Source organism: Microcebus murinus, chromosome 6 (assembly GCF_040939455.1).
Source record: "Microcebus murinus isolate Inina chromosome 6, M.murinus_Inina_mat1.0, whole genome shotgun sequence".
Taxonomy (NCBI): domain Eukaryota; kingdom Metazoa; phylum Chordata; class Mammalia; order Primates; family Cheirogaleidae; genus Microcebus; species Microcebus murinus.
Window position 1 is genome coordinate 24,504,727 of NC_134109.1, and position 15,025 is coordinate 24,519,751.

A 15,025-nucleotide genomic window follows, 5' to 3' on the forward strand; every position below is an offset into this window, starting at 1 on the left:
AGCCTGCCCTGACCTGATGGACCATGGGAGTCCCTTCTTCTGAGTCCTTGGAGCACTTACAATACCTGTCATGATACAGCTGTCACTTTGTACCATTGAATATTGTTTCTCACATTAAGTGTCTTCTATTACATAGGGCAGTTCTGCTATAATACTTGTTTTGAAAACACAAATTTGTTCCAGTGTGACTGACATATTAGGAAACAGTTTCATCAAAATGCAAATTTTCTATTGGCTTACATGCACTATCAACTGCAAGAAACACTATGAATGCAGAAACCTGTATCTGGCTGACGCATGCCACCTGGGAATACACAAAACACACACACACCTCAAACATCGCTGCGCGTGGCTGAGTCAACCCTGTCTGGTGATACAGCCTTCCGGCCCACGTCAGAGAACCCTATGTCCGCCACCACGCGATAATTCACAAGCAGTAACCCTTCTGAAGCCACTTCCACAAGCAGATTTCAAGGTAAAGTGCCATGCATATATTGTGGTCTTATGTATTTCTTTGACATTTAACGTCTGTAAAACTATGCTATTGTTTTTATTCTTATCTTCTTTTGCTTTCTGTTACTGATGAAGTTTTTCAGTGTCATCCCCCTATCTCCACTTTCTCCATAGGCCCTGTGGTTTCCATTGTGCCATTCTGCATATACTGTGGTGATTTCTAGGAACACGCAAGTTGTGTTATAGCAGAACTAACCACATACTAAATGAGCTAATGTAATATACATATGGCTGCAACAGTGCCAGAATACAGTAGCATTAGCTATCACCACCATCATCACCATCATTCTGTGTTTCATGGAGGCACAGACCATGGCATATAGGCCTTTGGGTAGTGCTCAGTGTCTTGCAATTGTCGATTATTCAATAAATATCTGTTTAATTGATGAACAGGTCAACAGTCACACTTGGTATTTCCTTATAAATTGCCTTCAAGGGCTTTAATATGCACCAGCAGTGAAAAATCACTCATCCTCAATAAGAAGGCTCAGAGAGATGTCCCAGTTATGTCCTGAAAGGGGGTACACCAAGCCCCCCACTCCTCCACCAGACCTCCCCACTCCTGATTGCCCTGCCTACCTTTAAGAAGTCAAAGTGCTTGAGCATCTGGGCCACTTTCTCAGCATTCCTCCCTTCATTGAGGAAATCCAGCTCCAAAGGCAGGTTCTTCTTGGCTTCATCCACCAGCCACATAAACTCAAACTCTGGGAATAGCTGTTTCACAGCCAGGACGAGCACCTGAAATCCACCAAGCACCCCATCAGTCAGCCCACAGCACCCACCAAGAGAGGTACATTTCCCACCCTCCTGTGGGTCCCCCCTAGAGTAAGGATGGGTGGGGAAACTGCTCCTCTGGGGTCCATCTCTGTAGTCTACACCAAGTCCAAAATGACGACAGCCGACAGTAACCATGACTACTGTCTGCTAAGCACTCCCCATGTGCCCAGCACCGGGCTAAGCACTTTACTTACCACCCCACTTAATCTTCACAACTCTGGGAGGTACACAGATGCACATCCTATCATCCCCATTTCATAGATGAGGAAGCTGAGGCTCTGAGAGGTTATATGACTTTCCCAAATTCGCCCAGCAGTGGAAGTAAGAGCCAGAATTCCACTCGAGTCTACCCAACTCCAAGGCCCCTACTCTGAAGCACTCCGCTCGACTGCTGCTGTTGCTGCTCCCAGATTTGTTCTTCGTGGTCCCATTTACAAAGCACTGAGAGGGTGCTTCAACTGTAACGTCATTTTTTTTTTCTTTTTTAAGCTAACTGGTTGGTACTCAAGCATCTATCATATTATTTCCTATGCTTTCTGTATGTCTAAAATATTTCATTAAAAAAGTTAAATTGGAATAAGAAAACAAGGCTGGACATGACAAGAGATAAAGTATTTGTCCATCTGGATAAAAAGCATGAATTTTTGGCAATTTGGATCCACAGTAGATTCTTGAGCAATGACGTGATAAAAGGAGGGTTTTAGAAGACTTAATCTGGCACCCAGGTGTCAGTTTAATGATGTGACATTAAACATCGTGGCAGAGAACAAGAGCCCAGTGAGATGGGAAGAGCACGTCACAGCCCCTCCGTGGGCACGGACTCAGTCCTGGGCTGCCCCACCACCAGGGCCCCAGATTTGAGACGGTTTCACAAGTTCACGGGTGATGGCTCTGCAGTGAGCGAGCAAGGGCGATACCAGGGATGTGGAAGGTGTTCCAGAATTCCGAAAGGGAAACACAGAAGGCAACTCCCCTGCTCTCCCATATGCTCTCCTGTCGGTGTTCAAAGCCAGGCCTGGGGACAACCACTGACTGATGCTCCCAGTAATTCTTGGTATAGATTGCAGTCCGAGTTCTCTGAAAACACCCACCTCCAGCCCTGGCTACAGTGGACTGCAAGGAGCAAGGACTAAAAAGCCATGGGCCTGGTGGTATCAAAAGACCTTCCCCTAACCTCCCCAGAAGGACTTACTGGGCCATGGCTAAGAGCCTTGCCCTGTGCTTCTTTTTGCCCTGGTCTATGATGTTATGTCCAAAAAGGCGTTAGGCACGTGTGAGCCAAAAGAAATAAATCTAAAGCCAGGCCATTAACTAAAAGGCACTTAGGGCTTTGTTTTTAAACTCTATGTCCTGGGTGATGTACCAGATGCCATTCTAAAAGAATCACCACACAGGGCTATTATACTCAATTTCTACCAAACCCCTTTTTAATTATCTTAGGATGTAGTTTAGTTTCTTTTCAGTCTTGTCTGGTCTTTCATGGGCTGGACCTGTGACCTTATGATAATCGATTTAGTTTATGTTTTGTTTCTGTTTGTGTCACATGAGTCTAGGAGGGAGAGGTGGCAACGGAAAGGCCCAGACTGCACGTGTCAGACCAGGCACCCGGGCACGGCAGCCTCCAGACATCGCATCTCGTCACAGTGCCCTCAGCTGGCCCTCGGGAGCCACCAAAGCTGGGGCAGAGCAGGAGCACAGGAAACAGAAGCGACTCACCGGGGCTGTGGCCAAGCACCCCATCGAAGGCACCTGAATTCCACTCTCTGGGCTCTGAGAAAAGCCCCACAGCATTTTGCTCCAGCCAAAATCTCAGAGGGCCTAGCCCAGGCAGGGCAAGGAAAGGAGCCACAGTGAGGTCCCCTCATTTGTTCAATCAGTATTTACTGATTACCTTCTACGTAATTATCCTGGGCCAGACATGAGTATATACAGGGAGCTACCTGTAGCCTAGAGAGGCCTATCACTGGGGGGGGCGGGGGGAGGGGAATGAAGCTTCTAGCCAAGCAACAACTCCTCATTTATTGTATGGTCATTGTTATTTGTGAAATTTTAAATTATTATTAATGTCCAAACAGCACTGAGAGGCACATTAAAGATTTTTTTCTCTTACTAATCAATTACATAATTAGTCATTACTAACACTATTGGTTATTATTAATACCTAATGTCACTAATCATAAAAGCATGCATAGATTTTATTAATAATTGCTAATAACTAATTAATAAACTGATTCATAACCCAAAAAACTTTACAGTGCTCATAAAACTGGTTACTTAAGCATTCTGTGGGTTGTGGGTCAGTCCCTTGGTCACTTTAAACTGAAAAGGCTTGTTTGAACGGGAGTCAGTGGTTCTTAGCTTTATGGGAGGTCACCATCCCCTTTATGGGAGGTCATCAATTTGAAAACCTGATGCCAGCTAGGAAGCCCAGAAAACGTACATACTCACATAATTTTGCACATAACTCAGGGGGTTCACCAGACCCTTGAAATTCACTGGTGGGGAGGGGAGGTCAGGTTAAGAGTCATCTGGTCCAAGTAGTTTTGGGCTGCTGTCATTTTAGACTTTTTCTTGGCTGAAGAGAATAAAATAAAACTCCTCAGTTTCACCTTCTGTTTTCATCCAATTCCCTTCTTAGATGAATCCATTTAGCCTGCCCTAAGCAGATTCATTTCACTTTTCCTTTCTGACAACAGATGCAATCAACTAAAATAAAACAGGTGTTGTTATCAATTCAACTTTTTGATTTTTCTCCCCAAATGTATCTTCTCCATAAAATTCTTCCAGCAGCCAATGTTTTCACCAGCACCTACCTCGTACTTAACGCTCAGCAGATGTTTATCAGATACTCACATGAACAAATGACTGAATAAATAAATGAATGAACAAATGAATGTTTCAAAGAGTTTGTTGTCTCCTCTGAGATAATTATAATTTCACCTGTGTATTATCCAAAGGGATTGAGTTTTTCTGTTTCTGAGGTCTTGGTGGAAAGAGCAAGAACCTATGAATTTGGAGGAACCATAGTTTCAGAATCCCTGAGAATTCTCTACTTGATCTGGAACCTTATGAGTCAATCAAGGTACATTCAAAAATTAGTACTTTCTTCAAGGTAAAATAATAAAACTATTTTCCTGGTAGGGTCACTGGCTCACAGGAGGAAAAAAATCAATCATGGGCCACAAAGAAATATAATGGGGAAAATGAACAGTCACATAGAAATTTGAAAACTAGTGACTGTTATTTACAATAGAAAAAAAAATGGAAATTATCATTATTTAGTACCTACTACATGCCAGGCACTGTGCTACAAGGCACTTTACGGACACTCTTATTTAATCCTCTTCTTGCCAATTTTACGTAGAAGAAAAGCAGGTTCCTCGAGGTCAAGGTCACATAGTTTATAATTGCCAAAACAGGATCTAGACCCAGGTTTTTCTTGCTCTTTCTTTAAGCAGCCCTGCCTCATGCAACACAATACAGGACAGCACAATAGGAAGCTCAAGATAAGACACAGAAAGAGCTTTGTAAACTGTAAAATGCAACTGAAATGCGAGTTACTGTTATCAAGTTATTATATATTATAAAAGAAATAATGTGCTACAGAAAAAGAGCACACTAAATAGAACGCCTGTACCAATCCAAACTGGTAAAAATGAATGTCCGACAAGGATCGAAAATCAATTCAGAGTGATGTAAATAGCTTGCCATTCATGGGGTTTATCTTTGTTCTGATAAGTTATTAAAGTACACACGTTTTAGAAAACAGATTTATAGTGTGAAGAGAAGTTTCCATGGGATGGCCTACGTCTCTGGATATTTTTACATATATTTTTAAAAATAAAATCACTGTTGGATTCTGTGCCAACACAAACATTACCTAGCCACCCACTGTTCAATCAACACATTTAGTAAAGAAACAAGATGACAGACAGCACGCACTGCAAATGCTGCTCAAAAAAAGACAAAAACATGACTGTCACAGGTCTTTATTTTTAGAGACCCTTGGGATGGGCCAAATGACATCAAGTGGTGCTCAGGCCAGAGAGTTCCGCCCGAACATAGAAGAGAGCCTTAAGGACTGGTGGTACATGGTGGGCAAAGTACTTGGCCATGAGTTAGATTCCTTCAGGGTGACAGAGCAAGGGGATGTTTATCACTAATCAGAAGCCTGAGAGACAACCCGGAGTGATAGGGGGTGGTTGGGATCTGGGGATTATGTTCTTCCCACAGCTCACAGATCATCTGAGTCCTACCCTGCCCTCAAGCAGTGAGAATGGAAATGAGATGTGGCCAGCTAAGCTCCCTGCTAATGTGGGCAGACAAGAACTGCTGCAAAGCCAGCCCGCCAGCAGACGGATGGACTATGCTTCGTCAGTTCACCCCTTCCTGCTGAATCACTGTTCCAATCTCTAGGCCCAATTAGTCTGGCTCTGGACAGCCACTCAAATCAATAAGAGTCACTGGCCATGCATCTAGAAGTAGAGTTGCCCCAACTATTAAAGGGACAATATCAGGTGATAATGACAAAGCTGAAAAACATCCTTGCCTGTGCCTTTCTCTTTTGTGCAAAGTCATTGACACCATCAGATTCATCGAACACCATTTGCTGAGCATCAGCCCCCATTCTCTGCCATCATTAACAGTCTATCCCAGAGATCGCCTCCATTCCCCAAAAGGAATGCCAGGTTCACAGGAGACTCAAAGCTCCAGGGTGCCACATGCTATGGGGTGCCAACCCAACAGCCATCTCCCCTACCTTCCTCTCTAACACAACCCCAATGTTGTGCATCTTTCATGTCCACCAAGGAAAGCAAGCCTGAGAAGGTGAATCAAGGTTGGTTTAAGCCAATCAGGTGGTCCCATTTCCCTTGCCAAGACTGATTTAGGTATGCGCATTACTCTGGCCAAGAAGATATAAAGGAAATTCCACTAGGGAACTCCTTTTTTATAAGGAACATGAGGGGGAAAAACAAACAAACAAAAAAGAAACAGGCCCTCTTTGGCATCTGGGTGTGACCTAGTTGTAACAACAGGAACTACTGCAGTTGTTTTGGGCCCCTGAGGGCACTCGCTTAGGAGGACAAGCCAGGAAGCTGAGATGGCAGAGCGAAAGACAGAAAGAACCTGGGTCCTCACAAGCCACAGTGAGGTGCTGGATTAGTCCAGCTGATCCAACTTCCAGATGTCTTCACATGTGAGATAATATGGATTACTATTACCTATTCCACTGTCAGCTGGACTTTCTGATTCTTTTTTTTTTAAGCCAGTCAAATTGGATTTTCTGGTTCCTAGAGCCAAAGGCATCCTAACTGATACAACCAGTAGTCACCACCTCCTTGTTCCAAAGTCTCACTCCTGTAGGCCTCTATCCCCCTCTATCCTTACAGCTGATATATATTTGGATTTACAAGTTCACCTCTTAAAATGCAAACATACAGAGGTTAAACCTATCAGTCACTCTCTCTTTAGTGTGAACTGCTTTCATCAGATGGCCTTCCTCCCAAAGGCCAGGCTGTGCTCAATGAAGCAGGGGTGGGGAACTGTGGCCTTGGGGCCATGTGTGGCCTTCTAGATCTGTGAGTGTGGCTTTTTGACTGAATCCAAATTTTACAGAACAAATCCTTTTAATAAAACTAACTTAGGGGGAAGAGAGATGTGCAACAGGAAAGAGGAGGATGACACACAATACCTGGAACTGACAAGACAGGAGGCACAGAGGGCTATGCAGAAAAGTAGCTTTGCCTCCCCTCTAAGTTTCTGGTGGCTAATGGAGCCCCAATGACCCCTAGAAATCAGTATCCTCCTGCCAAGAATGCCTGAGCACCTTTCTGGGGTTGTCATTCCTAAAACCAAGATACCATTTAGGTCTGGACTCAGGAAAGAAAACACAACTCATTTCAAATATCAAACAAAACTAACTTTCCAGATGGGCTCTTCTTGCTTTTGCAGCAGAGAAGGACCCAGGCAGGACTTTTCCCACCAGAGACCAAGCCCAGTGAGAAGGCAGTGCCACCCGGTGCTGCTGCTAATGCTGATGGTCCTTGGGCTGTTTTCCTGAAGGCTGTGAGTGTGCATCTCGGCTGTGCCTTGCAGTCCTGGCCCAGCACTGCCTCAGCCACCGCCAAGGAGCCACTCTGTACTCTGCACACAGCCTGCCAGGCCGTGCTTCCCAAGAAGAGCATCTGATGCTTATCTTAGGGAGGAAGATGCCAAATCTTTATCACTGCTATTATTGCTATGACCTTACAGCAACCATTACTTAGGGAGCCAGCGAGGCTCTGAGCAGAGAAAAAGTGACAGCTGTCCTCCCAGCCCAACTGGGCCCCAGTGGCACTGCTGGGCAGAGGCAAGCTCCTGCCTGAGTCAGGAGTGGCTGCTAGGAATTAGGAAGCCCAGGGATCGCCCAAGACTCCCGCTTCTCTCCCAGCTATGGCTGTTCCATAGCCCCGACAGGTGCTCAAAAACTCAAGTTTCCAGGAGGATGCCCAGTGTCCCCCAGCAGTCCTGCCATCTCGCTCCAGCCAGCTCCCTCTTCTGTCACACACAGCAAGTACTCCAAACCTTCACCCACCTCAAGCCTCCAGTGCCACCTTCTACCCCCTCATTCTCAGCAGATGGTCTTGCCTCCTACTTCTGAGGAAAAATAGAGGCTACCAGGCCACTACACACTCACTGCCCACTTTCCCTACCCCTCTCCCCTCTGCCCCAAACACTCGTCTGCGCCCAGCCCTACCACCTTCCTCTGAGCTCAAAACAAAGGCTAAGCAGGGGCTAATGTTTCCACCTGTGCTCTTGGTGCCCAATCTCTTGAATCTTCTCCTGGATCTGATCTAGCAATTAATTCTCTGCTGAACCCCCAATCCTCTCTCCTTCCCCATCAGCTACAAGCCTGCTCGAGTCTCCCCAGCACTTAATGCCATACTCTGCTCTAACTACGACCCTAACTCTCCTCAGCCTTCCACAGCTAAACATTTAAAAACAGTATATGCTACATCAAGGGTCTCTACACTTCCTTGGGTCTTAATTCTCTTGCACCCCCCTCAGGCCACTGTAGCTGCTCTTCCTAACAATACTAAATCACCAAATCCAAAGTACTCTTCTCAGTGCTTTACTGATTTGATCTCCCATTTGACAATGTTGAGTAATTCAGGTAGATTATACTTTCCTAAATGGCTGCAACAATATCTCCCATTCTAATATGTTTCTAGAACCTTGCCACTCTGCCATTAAGAAACAGAGTCTATATCCCCACCCCTGAACTAAGGGGCCTTTGTGACTGCTTCCTCCAATAGAGTAAGGAAGAAGTCATCCCATATGCCTTCCAAGGCTGGGTCACAAAACTGTGATGTGCTTTCAGCCTTACTCTCTTGGGACATTTGCTCTTACAACCTAGCCACCATGCTGTGAGGAAGCCCAAAGAGCCACGTAGAAGCTGACATGGAGAGAAACTAAGGCCCTGGCCCACAGCCCCAGCAGAGGTCCCAGACAACAGCCAACACCAACTTGCCAGCCACAGGAATAAGCCACCTTGGAGAGTGGCTCCTCCAGCACCTATCAAGCTACCCCCAGCATAAAACAAGTGCATTTCTCTGCCAAGCCCTGGCCAAACTGCAGATTCACAAGCAAAACATATGACTTGTTTTAAGCCACCAAGTTGTGAAGTGAGTCATTATGCAGCATTAGATAACTGATAACAGTGCTCTCTTCTTGAATTTTTTTCCACTGGATGTAGCAGCATGACTCAATCTGGGTTATCCTCCAGCCTCTCTGACCATGCCTTCTTAGTCATGCACTTATCCTCGTGGGCTCATGCCTGAAACAGTGATGTTCCTTGTGGTTTTTTCCTTGCCCTCTCTCTTCTTTTACAACCCTACAATCCTTCTCTAAGTGATCTCAACTACTCCCCTAGATTCAGCTGCCATGAGTAACTTTCCTCTAAGTCCTAAATCTATATTCCAGCCTGGACTCCAGATGGACAGGGAAAGCCTTATCCAAAACTACCGACAGCAGCGTCTTACCCCCATGCTTGAGCCACTACTCACGTCGCTTTGCTCTGAGATCCATCCCAACTCCCTTACTCTCTCATGAGAACCTACATTTGCCAGGGTCTCTTGCTACTAACTGGCTTCCAGCAAAGTTTGGCAGGCTGATGGAATATCAGGGGACAGGAGAAGGTGAAAAAGCCTCTGCCTCAAACAGCATCTGTGGCTCCAACTCCCAGGCGATAAGCCCCACATCTGTGATCTGGCTCCCAGTGGACAAGCTCTCCACAGTCCCAGCCTCTGCCAGGGGGTCCCAGCTCCTGGGCTCCAGAGAACCACGTCGCCTCTTTGTCTCTCCACCTTGAGAGTGGCAGTGGCTTACTGTGTTGGTGACCGTCTCACCACCCCACCTGGCTTCTCAGCAATTCTGACTCTTATAAATCCAGTTTTCTGTTTTAAATTCCCTCTGTTTGAAATACCTAGAGCAATTTATTTTTTCCTGACTGATCCATGTATGATATATGGTAGTCCATCCATAGCCAGGGTCTTGCTTTCCTAGGTTTCAGTCACCTGCAGTCAACTATGGCCTGAAAATAGCTGAGTACAATATTTTGAGAGACAGAAAAAGAGAGAGACCACATTCACATTTTGTTTCTTGAGATAGAGTCTCACTCTATTGCCCAGGCTAGAGTGCAGTGGCATTATGATAGCTCACTGTAACCTCAAACTCCTGGGCTCAAGCGATCCTTCTGCCTCAGCCTCCCAAGTAGCTGGGACTACAGGCAAACACCACCACACCCAGCTAATTTTTCTATTTTTTTGTAGAGACAGGGTCTCGCTCTTGCTCAGGCTGGTCTCAAACTCCTGGCCTCGAGTGATTCTCCTGCCTTGGCCTTCTAAAGTGCCAGGATTATAGGCGTGAGCCACCACGCCCAGCCATTACTTTTATTATAGCATATTGTTCTATTTTATTATTAGTTACTGTTGTTACTCTCTTGCTGTGCATAATTTATAAATTAAACTTTATCATTGGTATGTAATATAAGAAAAAACAGTATGCACAAGGTTCAGCACTATTCAAGGTTTGCAGCATCCTTTGGGGGTCTTGGAACGTATCCTGTACCGATAAGGGGACACAACTGTACATGGTAAAAGGCACCAACACTTAATCATTTAATCTCCTCCTCGTTCATGACAGCACTTGCCCCCACCCCACGTAAAGCAGGTCACATGGTCCTGATGACTCCACCCCCGGCCCTGCATCTCCTCCACCTCCACCACACTGCCTTGCTTCACATCATTGTTTCTCTCTCAGACCAGTGCTGCAGCCACCCAATTAGTCTCCTGGCTACAGTCTTTCTGCCTTCCGATATATCTTCTAGACTGCCAACAGATTTTTATTTCTAATGCACATCTGACCATGACAGTCCCTTATTAAAATTCTTAAATGGTTTCCCACTGACTACAGGAGAAAATCAGATTTACTCAGGTCCACAAATATGTATTGAGCATTGCCTGTGTACACCGTTCTACACCTTAGCTGGAACGGAAGGCCCTCCTGGTTCTATCCTGTCTGTCTTCCTGGCCTCATCTCCAGCCACTCCCAGCTCATACCATCTGAACATCCTGTTCCTCTAGGACTCTGGCCTTCACACATGCTGGGCTGTGCTCCCCCTGCCCAGCTATCTCAAGAGTCACCTCCTCGCTGCAGACCCTGGGCAACAGCCATCCATCTAGGCACAGTGGTCCATGGCACTCTGCAAATACCCCTTTGACAGAGCTCACGTCCCCACACTGTGGCTGTTGACAAAACTGTCTCCTCTACTAAACGAGGAGCTCTGTGAGACGAAGACGGAGCTCACTCACTCACATGTCCCCAGCACCCACCTAGTGCCTGGTGCAGAAGAGACTCTCCATGTATGTGTTAAGTTGTGTTAGAATGAGTTCAAAGAATAAACTATGATTCCAGAGTGAGAAAAGGGAACAAGGGACAGGGACAGAGAAAAGGAAGGAGAGGGACATGCTAGCATGTTAAATAGATTGCTGATCTCCCTGTGTGGGGTGCTGGCTACTGCCCCAAGCAATGCCCAGCTCACCCTCTTTCTCCCTTGTTCTGAGTATGGAGCTAGAAAACATGGAGCATGTTATGAGTCCACTAGGGCATTTCCTATGGCCCTTTTCAGGCAGGTAAGTATCGTGTTTCCCCAAAAATAAGACCTACCCATAAAATAAGCCCTAGCAGGATTTCTAAGCATTTGCCCAATATAAGCCCTACCCCAAAAATAAGACCTAGTGATGGGCGTGGCTACACAGAGTATCTGCACAACCCATGCATTTCATCGCGGAGCAGTAAAGAAGACGAGCAGCCCTTCTCATCTACCCCATCATGACAGCTACTACCCCAGAGGTGACCATAAAGGTGTGGGCAGCCCCACCAGCAAGGTCGGCTCCCCGTCAGGTCCCAGCCATCCTGTGAGTGCTGCAAGCTGAGGCTTGGAGGGGAAAATAACACATCCTCTGAAAATAAGCCCTAGGGTGTCTTCTTAAGGAAAAATAAATATAAGACCCTGTCTTAGTTTTGAGGAAACACGGTATGTCCATTCAAAACAACTATCAGATAAGCAAACCTGCAATCTGCAAAAAATATTTCTATGTGATCTGCATGTTGTTTTTACATCCCTGTAGACCACATACTCCCTTTTGTTATAATTTAACAAGTTAAGATGTAACTTTGTATACCCCCAAGGAAATCATGTTTGGTTCATCTCATTTCTGCAACACGCCCACGAGGTCCCCTCCCCCTAGGGCCCAGCAGCTGCTCAGAGTGTTCTGAGACCATCACAGGCAATTTCCAGGGACAAGAACTGACGACCCCACCACAGGGTCTTGTGATCACAGAGTTGCCATGCCCCCTCCTCTGTTGTGGTCTCGGCCCTCCTCTCTTATTCTGCTGCTCAAAGGGCCACCCTCCACCCACCAGCCTGAACCAGCGTCACTGGGGCTGCCAGGATCCAGGGGCAACGTAGGCTGAGGACAAAGGAAGAAACAGCTCTCACCTCCATCAGGAGCATGTCCTTCGAGCTCTGAGCCTGCACCTTTGGGTGCTGGACCTTCACGGCCACCGTCCGCCCGTCACGTAGCACCGCCTTGTGGACCTGGGCCAGGGAGGCTGCCCCCAGAGGGGTGTCGTCGAAGCTCGTGAACAAATCATGGATCTGCCAGGAGTGGAGGGAGGACAGAGCAGTTGAGAAGATGACCCAATCCAGCAAGAGGGGGCCAGGAAGACAGGCCAGAGACAGGGCTGCCCGCTGCCCTCACAACAGATTTCTGCTTTATCAGTCATGCGCCAACCGAGGGCCTCGCCTGGGCCCTTGGCCGCCATGGAGCTTTGCACCAGGCATATAGAGAGAGAGGGACAGAAGATGCTTGTAGTAGGCGTGTCCTGCGTGTGCACGGGGGCACTCCATCAAAAGCCAGAGGGTGCTCTCTGGAGTGTTCAGAACTGTGCATCATCCACCCATTTAATTATCCATTGTGCCTCCTGGGCGACCATACGTGACAATCCAGACTTAACAGAACTCAGGCCCACGGCAGCCCAGGACAGGGATCAGATGGAAAATCCTTCAATCTCACCAACTGGGAAAGCTCAAAGAGCCCTGGGCAGAGACTCCAGACCCAAGAACCTGCCCCTCGTCCCTGCCCAAGAAGCAGCCTCAACATGGGTCCCCGAGCCTGCCACAGCCCAGCCACCCTGAGAGATCCCAGGGTTGCAAGCCAGAGCCTTGCTTTTGGTCCTCACCTACAGTGCCAGCCAACCCTGTCTGTGCTTCACATTCTGTTTCTATGAAGTGGAAAGTATATTCCTTACTCTTCCTTCTCCTTCTCCCTCCTTCCCTCTTAGAAATGCCAAACCGATTCTCCTGAAAGAAAAATCCTTTCTGACTCAAGTGGTCACACCTACATGGTCCAGATATGAATATCCTACCAGATAGGAAGGAGCCCCCAATGGCCCTTTTCAACAATGGCTGAAATCCTAGTCCTCTCCATTTCTTTAAGCCCCTGTACGGCCCCAAGACTGTGGAAAGTGCAGACAGTCTCACATGCACATGCACAGATGTGTATGGATATAACAGTGCCATGCCTCCCTCCTGCCACCCGCCCCGGCTCTCACTCTCTGAGGCCTGTTCAGTCCGTGCCACTCTTCCCTTGGTCCCCACTTCCGCAGCAGCCCCTCTGCCCTGCCCCGCCCCACCGCCCTGCTCCTCGGACGTCAGAAGTCCCCACGCCCACCACCCTATCCTGTCTGCCAGGCCACACTGTCACTTTGCTAATCTCACCTCATAAATGAGTCCCTCCAGCCCTGTCATCGTTTTTGGAGCTTCCACTAATCTCCATCCCATTTATCAAACATCCCGCCCAGGCCAAAGGCCCACGCGCCACATGGGGAAGGGCCTACGCTCCTCTGTCACAGTGGTGGGTCTGGCTTCTGGTCCCTCGTCCTTCTCACTAGATTCTTACTGGAACCCCTCCCTGTGCCTGGTGCTCCCTGCTCCCCCACAAGACACTTGTCTTTTCCTCCTTCCTAAGTTCAAGGATCCCTAATGGCAAGATTCTTCCCTCGTCATCCACCCCTATCCCCCTGGCACTCTCAGCACAAGAATCCTTTGTCATGGGACTGGGCTTGGGATGGGAGAACACCAGGACCGTCACCCCTATAAACCCCATTAGAACATCAGCTCCAAGCGGGCAGGGGTTTTTGCTGTTCTGTTCACTGCTGAATTCCCTGCAACCAGAACAGGGCTAGAACTAGTCAGCACCAAACAAATATTCGTTGAATGACTGGACCTACTATTCTCTCCACTGGAGAATAACTGAATCAACTTTCTCTTCCCTTTGAAATGGCTTGACCTTCCTCCTCCCATCCCACACTCCTACTAATCCAAATACCTCAAATGTATAACTTTCCAAAGTAGTAAAAGCACAGGTCATGTGTGAGATTTACCTAGGCAGACTCTACCTGCTACTCCAAGGTGGGTATGGGACCCTGGTCTGGCCAATCAGAACCCTGAAGACCCCTGGCCACAGAGAGTGGTTGAGATGACACATGACTCAACTGTTTTACTTTTGTTTGAACTACAGAAGAGATGCTTTCTTTCTGTTGAATTTGGACATAAAAATATAAGCCTGGAGTTGAGCTGCTGAGAGTCACATAGTAGCAACAAAGAAGAAAGCAGAGCCAAGAGACAGAGGGAGTGAATCCTGGTCACAGTGTCTGAAACTCTTAATCTAGCCATGCCTGAGAACCCACCCCATAATTTCTTTATTTGCTCAAGTCAGTTTAAGTTTTCTGTCACACACAACTGAAGGGGCTCTGACAGATACCGTGTGTTCTATGACCCCAAGTGGGATAAAGGGAAGCAGCCAGGTACCCCTAAAAGACTCAGTGAGAGTGAGTTTCATACCCTCCCCACCCTCTGGCTCGGACACGGATCCAGGAATAGAAGGGAAGGTAGAACTCCGGCAATGTTCCCGGCTGTTACATAATGAGATCGACACCGAATCCCTCTGGAAACTCTCTAGTATTTCCTAAAGGAGCAGTAAGGAGAAGGTTTTCTGGGGCAGAGCTATGAATTCAGACCCTCATCCTCCAGGCAGGTAGATGGGCCCAATCTTCCTGCTGCAAAGGGACTTGGGGGTCGTCTGACCTCACTTCCAACCCCAAGTCTCTGCCTGGCTCCCAGGAACATCTG

At 47.3% G+C, this 15,025-nt stretch overlaps 1 protein-coding gene across 4 annotated transcripts in view; it reads right to left on the reverse strand.

Moving 5' to 3' along the window:
* Positions 1 to 15,025, reverse strand: part of ADCK1 (aarF domain containing kinase 1) — a 105,496-nt gene that overhangs the window by 25,168 nt on the left and 65,303 nt on the right. For 2 of the 4 annotated variants that reach the window (XM_012743128.2, XM_012743135.3), the window contains exons 5-6: positions 12,332 to 12,490; positions 1,093 to 1,251 (exon numbers count right to left, since the gene is read on the reverse strand). In XM_012743128.2, coding sequence (XP_012598582.2) covers positions 1,093 to 1,251; positions 12,332 to 12,490 — 318 coding nt within the window. The remainder of the gene's footprint in view (positions 1 to 1,092; positions 1,252 to 12,331; positions 12,491 to 15,025) is intronic. The other 2 variants (XM_076003832.1, XM_076003833.1) reach the window with 2 other exon arrangements.